The sequence below is a fragment of the Psammomys obesus genome, unplaced genomic scaffold, assembly GCF_907164565.1.
Source record: "Psammomys obesus unplaced genomic scaffold, mPsaObe1.curated_primary_1811, whole genome shotgun sequence".
Lineage (NCBI taxonomy): Eukaryota > Metazoa > Chordata > Mammalia > Rodentia > Muridae > Psammomys > Psammomys obesus.
Window position 1 is genome coordinate 479,314 of NW_026594143.1, and position 9,687 is coordinate 489,000.

The 9,687-nt window shown below is 44.7% G+C and overlaps 1 protein-coding gene across 2 annotated transcripts in view; it reads right to left on the reverse strand.

The window, feature by feature from the left end:
* Positions 1–9,687, reverse strand: part of Iqsec2 (IQ motif and Sec7 domain ArfGEF 2) — an 85,940-nt gene that overhangs the window by 51,772 nt on the left and 24,481 nt on the right. For both annotated transcript variants that reach the window (XM_055617910.1, XM_055617911.1), the window contains exon 2: positions 6,667–6,696. In XM_055617910.1, coding sequence (XP_055473885.1) covers positions 6,667–6,696 — 30 coding nt within the window. The remainder of the gene's footprint in view (positions 1–6,666; positions 6,697–9,687) is intronic.

The following is a 9,687-nucleotide window of genomic DNA, read 5'->3' on the forward strand; positions in this document are numbered from 1 at the left end:
TGTGTGTGTGTGTGTGTGTGTGTGTGTGTGTGTGTGTGTGTGTGTGTCTGTGTGTGTATAGTGCTGGCTATCCTGGAACTCAGAGAGCCTCCTGCCTCTGCCACTCAAGTGCTGGGATTAAAAGGGTGTGGTGTTACCATGCCTGGCTCCTGACCTTGTTTTTGTGCACATAAAACTCTTGCTCAGTACCAAACAAACAACAATTTCTAAGTACTTTACCTCTCTACCCTCATCCATTTCCAAGACAACCCACCTTGCTGTCTTGTATTACCAGAGGCTGGAAAGGATTTCTGCAATTAGATGGCAGAGACTTTAAGTCACATTGCTTCCAGGTTGTGACCATGATAGGGTGCACAGCAACAGAGGAAGCCATGGAGAAAAATCAGTGAAAAAAGAGATGAGAAGGGTCAGGCAAGCTATGAGGGATAAAGACAAGAAATAGGTCCAAAGGATCCAGAGTCAACAGCAATCTTGGTCCTTGACTTCTGATCTAGATTTTAGTTGGTGAAAAGCATGGCTATCATTCATTTACTATTCTTAATTTTGTGAGATGTAGTCTCATTATAGCCCACCCCTCTCTATTCTTAAGCTAGCTCAGGGAAGCTTCTGCTCCCTGCAACAAGATGTACCTAAACTAAGACAAGTGAAATTTGGGGATACAAGTGCAGGGCTTGTATAAGGGAAAACATCAAAATGCTTATGTCAGGGGAAGTGACTGCAATTATTACAGCATTTATGTTTGCTCCCCCCAAAAGCTCCCTTTCTCATTTCCTGACACTTGCTATGACAGCCACACACTACAGCCAGACATTCACACACAGAGACAAATGCAGCGACCGACAGATATGCTTACATGCAGACACCCTGACAGGCATGGCCTTGAGGCAGCATGCAAAGTTACCCCCGCACTATTCTCAACAGCAATGACGCAGAGCCTCCCTGACATGCAGCAATACACACCAATACATATGAACACTGTGGTGCTGCCTGTAAGGCTCAGGGCAAGAGTCGGAGCTTAACTGGGCTCTGCGTAGCCTCCCTCCCCAGCTGCCAAGTGACTCATCCTTAGGGCTGCTAATTAAAGCCAGGACAGAGGGGACAGAGGCAAGGGGAGGGGAAGCGAGGGAAGACAAGCTTATTTTAGTGCCAACCAGGCACTCAGCCAGCTTAGGGGTCACCCACTTCCGGGGGGGGGGGGGGCCAAGCGGAGGCAGGAGAACCCAGAGAGGAAGGGGAGAAGAGAAACCATTTGCTCTAACTCACTTCTCTGGAGCTTACAGAAAAAGTTCCTCCTTTGGGAAAATTACCCAGCTCCCCATGGTCCTTCCTTCTCTCTTGTTATCAGAATCCAGATCAATCCCTCCATACTCTTGTTCTTAGATACTGGCCATCTGCCTTGTTATCACATTCTAAAGCTAATTTATCATTGTCTGTGACAACCATAGACTAAGAGCTGCCTGTGTGCAGGGGTCCCCAATTACCTCCTTCTGTGTCACCCCTCCTCACAGATTGTCCAAAACAGGTCTGCTAGTTAGGGAATGAATGTTCTACATGCTTCAGGAAAGCAATCAGGTTAAACCCATGACACTGTGGTAATTACAAATCTGATGATCTAGATTCCCACCTTAATTTTTACTGCAAGGCAAATTACCTTACCTTTCTAAGCCTTGGCATCTTTGTAAAATAACAAAACTACATAGCCTTTAAGATTATAGTGAAGACAAAATGAGAGACTACATGTAAAGTGCCCAGCCATTGCTTGGTAGGGCTGCTGGTGCTCAAGATTAAAAATCATTCCTGCACCACAGATAGGGGTAGAAGGGATGATACAGAGGCAATTTCTAAACCTAGATCTACCACAGGGTACCAGAAGGCTCTCAGACAAATCCCAGGAGCTCACCCAAATACAGTCTTATGTAAAGTTGGGAATCACAATATGTCACCATAAATGTACCTGCCAAGTATCATGTGGAGAGCCGAGCTCTCAGAAGTAGCTCAATAAATTGCTACAGTGATCACAAAGGAGAGGGGCTCAGGCCTTTGAGGCCTGGAAAACCCAAGATGTATCAGTCTAGGTAGATGACAGCCAGGCTTCTCACACTGGACAGGACAGGAATTGCTTCCCTATCCCAGGCAGAAAGCATGTTGCAGGCAGTAAGTGACAAGGCTTGAGGTATAGGAAGCAGTAGGAACAGAGAGTGGGCAGGATGGGCAGCCAGGCAGAGCTGAACAGGAAGCTTATGGGAGGGAAGACCTGGACACAGGTGGGATGGCTCTTGGGATCGGTAGAACCTCAGCTATGTGAATGGGGACACAAAGGAAGGATTGTAAAGTCAAAACAGGAAAGAATCTTCAAAATACCTAAACCAAATTTTCAGTGGGACAGATAGGGACACTGAGGCCCAGAGTGGGAGGCCTCCTCTGGGAACAGAGCCAGCCATTGCTCCTCCTCCCACTTCTCCAGACACCAGTGGCTTCTGTTACCATGGGGATGTCCCTGGCTCAGAGGTTGTCAGTGGCTCCCCCAATCCCCCTCCTTCCCTAACAACAGGCCACCTCCTCTTGCTCTTATCACTGCATGCCTAGCAACCTCAGCCTGGTCCCCAGGGCCATGGATTTCCAGCCTGACCTCTTCCAGCCATGATTGCCACTTGGATAGCTGGGACTCCCTCATCTTCTGTTAATGGGATCTATCTAGCCCCTCCTGCCTGTCTGTTTTTAAGTTCTACACCTGTCCACATTTTGCAGCATGACTCACTATTGTACAGCCACAAGTTAGATTAAGGAGGCTGTGGAGCACACTTGGTTGAGCACATCTGATGTTGAGCATAGCTTTACTTCCATTTCCCCCAACTCAGAGAAGTCAGAACCATTGTTTCCATTTTATAAAAGAGAAACAAAGGACCAGAGAATTTAAGTGCTGGCAAAAATGAGACATTAAGAAGCAGGCTGTGCTGGTAGCTTTGTGATCTTTAGCTATGGCCAGCCTTACTCTGGACTTTGGCTTACAGTGCCTTTAGGGTTGACAAATTTTGTTGTTGGATATATAGGAAACCCAGACATCCATCTTTGCCTCGTGCCCCACTACTGGCTATTCAGCTTTAATTACCCTCTTGCACTCAATACGGAGGGGTCCTAAAGCCTGGGCCCTAACATGGATAGTTTGCAGTCTACCTACTCTGCTCACTCCTTGCTACTCAGTTTTTACACTAGCTGGGCCTAGTCTTCTTCTTGGCTTTTCTTCCACCACCCAACTCTTCTCTATACACACATACACACATGTAAGTACACACTCAGGAATGCAGGTGCTTACTGGATGAAGAAACTTAGGGTTTACATGAGACAAACAGATTTGCCCAGTCAAATGATTAGAAAGCAACCTAGCCCTAAATGGAGCCCTTATTCTGGATCCAAAGTTTCTACCCATTTTTGTGTGTGTGTGCCACAGAGCCTACTTTTCTAGCTCCTCATCACTCAGGTGTATACAACCTGCAGCCCAGAGGCCACCTACACCCTAGGATAGCTATATATGATACCACCACAAAACTATGAACTTATTTAAAACATTATCAACTTATTAAAACATTGTGTGTATATGTGCATGTGTATGTACACATGTGCATTTTTGTCTGTATGTGTGTAGATGGTATGTGTGGATGTGGGTACACAAGAACATGTGTGTATGTTTGTGTGTGTACGCATGTGTTCATTTATGTTCATGTGCATGTGTGTGTGCGTGCTTATATGTGTGTGTGTGTGTGTGTGTGTGAAGGCCAGAGGCTGCTTACAGGTATCTTCTTCAATTGCTCTTCTCTATTTTAAGATAGGGTCTCTCACTAACTTGTTAGGAAGGCTGGTCGGTGAGTTCCAGGGGTCTGTCTCCCTAACACTGTGATTATCAGAACACGCCATCATGCTCAGCTTTTTGTACAGCTTCTGGGCATCACCCAGAGGTCCTCACACTTACATGGCATGCACTTTACCACATCAGCCATCTCCCCAGCTGTTATTAGGAGATTTTTTACACTGTTTTATAAACATCAGTTTACATGGTTCCTTTGTATGAACTTTGTAGATGACAACAGCATGTCATAAAGTCAAAAGACTGGACATGCCTGAAGAGAACTGTGACACATCCTTGACCCAATCATAGTTCCTACCTTCAGAAGTTGTGCTTTCCTGCTCATATCTATTTTAGCCAAACTGACTAGTGCCTGGCTTTCAATACATTCCTTGTTTCCCTAGTCATGCAGGGACTCTCCTTACGAAAAGTCAGTCCTGTGTAGCCCTGCCTGCTTAGACACCATCTGCCCCAAGAAAGCACTCTCTAACTGTAGTGAACTAGAGAAGTTATATATGGGGCCTAAAAATATCTTCAGAGAGACCTATCTAACTGTAGTTCCAAATAAAAGGGTCTGCCCCCTATTTTTCAAGACCCTGTTTTATATGTGCTACTGTTATAGACACTATCCATAGCCTGAATTTGATCTGCCTGCTGAGTCCTCAAAACAGCCTGAGTGTCCTTGAATAGGAGCCCAGTACTCACACCAGGAAACAAATCTGAGTAAAATCAACACTAGCTCCAGAAGCAGAGAGTCCGGGGTATGAATCAGAGGAATGCCACCCTACCCATTGATCTTCTTTCCCTGTGTGAGGCACTGACCCTCTTGGGATCTCCTTTTCCTCATTTGTTTCTAAGAAAGGCTTTTCTGTGTAGCTCTGGTTGTCCTGGAATTCGATATGTAGACCTTGAACTCACAGAAATCCTCCTGCTTCTGCTTCGAGAGCCTGGGGTTAAAGCACACCTGGCTCCTTTTCTTCACTTGCAAATCAGACATCATAATGCATGCCTAATGCAGCTGATGTGAGCATTAAATTAGATCACATTTAGAGTTTTTTGTCTATGAAGAATCAGTGGTAGTTATTATGATTACTAATATTTGGATGATGGTAAGGATGAGCATCATCTGCAAAGCTGTCAAGAAGTCCTATAGTGACAGTATACGCAGGAATCTGGGCTTGGTGCCAGACCGACTGGAATTTGAATCCTGGCTTGTTTCCTCAACTGTAAAACAAAGATGATAAGGCCAGCACAGGTTCCATTCACAGTGTCACTGGGTGGATCAAATAAAACAAATCCTGGCCCAGTTCTGTATGTTATAAAGGCCCAACATATGTCATCATGTGACTCATCATTATGGTCACTATTAAATACCATAAGCTAAAGGTTCCAGGAACTCCTCAGCTAAGAGGAGCTGACAACTAGATGCGTTCAGTCTGGTTCCTCCACAAGTTAGCAGGTGTATCACCATAAATGCTTATGAAAGGCCTGGGCTTGAGGTCATCCCAGGTTGCCTTTCTCCAAACCCACAGTAAGGACATTGAGATCTATGCCCTTTCTTAGACAAGTGCCATCCTAAGTGCTAGAACAAGCTGTGCCTGGCCATGCTCCTTGGCTGCATGAAAGGATTAATTATGTGGCATCACAGACCTCTTGCCCAGACACCAGGGCTGACATCACATTCTCATTGATTTAATGCTGGCCTCAGCATGTGTCCACCCTACAGCCCTCTCCTTGGACCTGGGCACCAATATGCTTAGCCCAGACTCCTACAAGGGATGCTAGGACAGACTCTGTACACAGACAACTGACCCCAGCTCATGTCCACTAACCTGCATGACAGGAACTGTGCTGTTACATATGGTTAGGCAAGCTGTGTCCTGCTCAAGGGTTTATAGCTGAGAAGTAGTGAATAAGGGCTGACATCCCATTTGTGCTGTGTAAACTAACCTGGGAAGCCTGGTGAGTAAGGCTCACAAGAAAAGGAACATTTTTTCAATTGATCCGTTCAGAAGAAAGAGTGGTTCCTTAAAAGTTGTTTGTGCTCATCACAAAAATACCATATTTATTTGTGCAAGTCTGGAGAGCACTGACTGTCCCCATTGTGTGCCTCTACTGCCTGGGACCATCTTATTTCAAAGCCATTGTTCCCAATCCAGACGCTAAGACTAGACCACACCCCAAACTGCCACACCATCCCTACATTATCCCTAGTTTTGATACTTCTGCCTTCATGAGTTTTCTGACAGATGAGAGCCAGAGAAATGCACAAAGAACCCTGGTCTTACTCCAACTTTATTTCTGCTTCCTCAAATGCCAACTGATCACCTTAAAACAGTACCAAGCTTATAAACTTTTAACCAAGCATGCAAAAAATATTTCCTTGTCACCATATATGTTTCTAACATCTAGAATGTATCACAACTAAAGTTCATCTAAGTCCCATTACTTGAGACTGGCATAGTTCAGGAGAAGAAGGGAAAATAAGACAAGCCCTGAAAACCCAGCATCCATTATTCCCTTCTCTCCTGGAAGAAGAAAGTAGAAAGATTCCTGGGTCTGGAGCTGACCACTTATGAGTCCCTGTACTATGCAGCAAAGCTCTCAAGTTCCCTAGGACTGCAAAGACTGAATAATAGTCCTTAACACCATCATATCCATGCCTGCCACATTCTCCTTTCCACTCCACACCCACTTCTAATACCAATGGGGAAAGAACCCTGCCATTGACCCATACCCATGAACCCAAAATAACAATCAGAAAACCCCTCTACCCCAGACCCAGCCCCATCCCTCAAGTACTTCTAAAGAAACAAGGTACTGACCTGACTGTTCTGGAATTCTCACCATCAGATCTGAAAGAGAAATGGGGGAAAAAAGAAACAACAAGAGTCAATATAGACTCACTACTCTTTTCCCCTACCCTACCTTGCAGTCCAGCGTAGGTCATGAAAACACAAACATATGTGTTTCATTCATGCACGAGAGCAGCAAGTGCAAAGGCCATGATGGTGAGTGCTTAGTCAGTTGGAGCAACAGGGAGAAGGACTGGTTGGCTAGGTAAGCAAGCAAAGGGCCACTGGAGGTGTGTGAAGTCAGGGGAGTAGCAGCGATCAAAATGCGTGTGGCTTTCCTTGGAGTGGGGTTTGAGGAGCAGCCAGAGACATCCAGGTTCAGATACTGTCTCTGCTACTTACCATCCCTGTGATTTAGGCAAGCTACTTCATTTCTCTCAGTCTGAGCCTCAGTATGCCCATTTGTAACACAAGGTCGATCCTCCCAGAGTTGTTGGGATGATTAAGCTCTTTGGAACCAAGCAGACAAATGCCAGATAGTATTAACAAGATAGAAGAGGCTTTATCAACTTCCCAGTCCGACCTGCTTATTTTCCAGATGAAGAGACTGAAGCTGAGAAGGGTAAATGAGACAGCTGCTGGGCTCCTTTCTACGACACTAGACTGCCTTCTGCATTATGCATGGCCTCAGATGCAAAAGAAGGGTGAAAGAGAATGGAGTGAGGGCCACCTCTGAGGCGAGCCAGGAAATGAGCTAAACCAGGATCACTCCCCTTCCCTCTCACTCCTTCTCCCTGAGAAGAATGTGTGCTGTGCAGGCTCACATGCCTGTACAAGCAGTCACATGGATATTATATGTGCATGTGTGTGTGCACATGCACTTGTGTATTGAATGTTAGAACAGAGAAGCTGTTATATATTAGGGGCCAAAGAGGAGAAAAAGGAGAACTGGGGACCCTGGAAGTGGAAGAGTATAGGAAGTAGTCTTCCTCCCTCTTCGCCCCACACCTCTGGTCCTCTCCCACGCTGAGCTGTAAAAGGCACAGAGATGAACACATAAGACTCTGTCTTCAACTAAGAGAACCAAGATATATTCTTAGCGGTTTTTTGGGGAGGTGGGAGGGATGTTATCTATATCTACGTTGAGAGGATGCTCTTAGAAGAGCATTTGCTGAGAGAATGAGCACACACGCACACACACACACACACACCAGCAAGGTAGGGCAGGCAAGCATTAGGGTGCTAAGTGAGTCTCAATGCTCACTATCCTGAACATTATCCTGAAGAAGTCACTTTGCTATCTAGTACCTCAGATTTTTCACTCAGTGAACGTGGCAGTACGTGGCAGTGGCAAAAATTCCTCCCTTCAAGGAATGGTTTAGAGGTTCAAGGCACATGTTCAGCTGATTAACAGTGGTACTAAACTGTTAGTTTTTGTTCCCTTAAAGGAACAGAGAAACAAGGCCACAACACACTTTATTACAGTTATTAAAACTTTCCTTTGCAATCTCTAGCAACAAGACAGCTTCTGAAGCCCAGCTCAGTTACTCTCAAGTATCAAGTCTGAGGAGCCAAACTTGAATGACTCCCCAGCTGCCTACAGAATGGAAGCCAGAACCCTTGATATCTATAATACTAATCCCTTGCTTCATGAAGGCTGGCCTCCCTACAAGCACCCATATCAAAATCTAACATACATTTCTTCAGTTGACTATACCCCAGGCACTAACCTGGAAAGACAGGTTACTCGGGTAACTACCTACTCAAAGAGTTCTGTTTCATCATTGTCGTGATGAACAACCAATGAGCATTTACTGTGTACCAATCATAGTATTTCTGCTTCCAAAGTATTCCTGTGATGTGTTACAGTTCTCAAGACGGATATGGGGTTGACAGGAATCAGGGGAGAATGTCCAAGTCCTGATGCAGAGCGTATTAACCAATTCTTCTCACATTAGACCGATTCTTCTTAGGAGGACATAGCATCATAAGACCCAAAGTGAGGGTGCATCCATTCTCACTAAGCATTTAGTATGTTGTATGTGGATAACAATTATGCTGGTCAGTTTTTGTTAACTTGACACAAACCTAGACATATTTGGAAAGAGGAACTCTTAACTGAGAAAATGCCTCCAAGAAATTGGCCTGTAGGCCACATCTATGGAATATTTTCTTGATTAATGATTGATGTGTGAGTAGAGCTTAGGGATTGTGCCATTAATGAGTAGGTGGTCCTGGGATGTATAGGAAAGCAGGATGAACAAGGCAGGGGGAGAAATCTGGAAAACAGTATTTCTCCATGGCCTCTGCATCACTTCTTGCCTTGATTTCCTGCCCTGACTTTCTTTGGTGACTGACTGTGATGTAGAATTGTAAATGGAAATAAATCCCTTTCTCCCCAAAAGGTCATGATGTTTTATCACATCAATAGAAAACCTAAGACAACAATCATCATCACTTAAGACGACAATCATCTGGCACCTCTTCAGGGAACGGTGCCTTGACCAATGGTCAATCTGCTTCCTACCTCATGAAGCTGGGCTACCATTCTTCTGGGAGGGAATATAAAGTGGTAGGAAGTTAGGATGTATTATGATTTGATCCCTAACAGGCAGTGTTAACTTTAGTAAGTCATCTCTCTGGACCTTTGATCTTCATCTATAATGATGAAGCTATGTTACTTGAGTACTAATCACTCTTTAGGCTTTAAAACATTTACTTTCTACTAGGCAGTGGTGGCACATGCCTTCAATCCCAGTAGTTGACAGGCAGAGGCAGATGGATCTCTGAGTTTGAGGTTAGCCTGTTCTACAGAGCAAGTTCCAGGACAGACAGAGCTACCCAGAGAAACCCTGTCTCAAAAAACAAACAAGCAAACAAAAATTTACTTTTTTCAGAATCCCAAAATGTATTTCTTTTGTCAATTAGAGTCAGCTGTCCATATGTGGAACCAAAGACCCAGGGACTACACCCTACTTTTTTAATCATGTAAGTAGAAGGAAATTCTATCTATCTATCTATCTATCTATCTATCTATCTATCTATCTATCT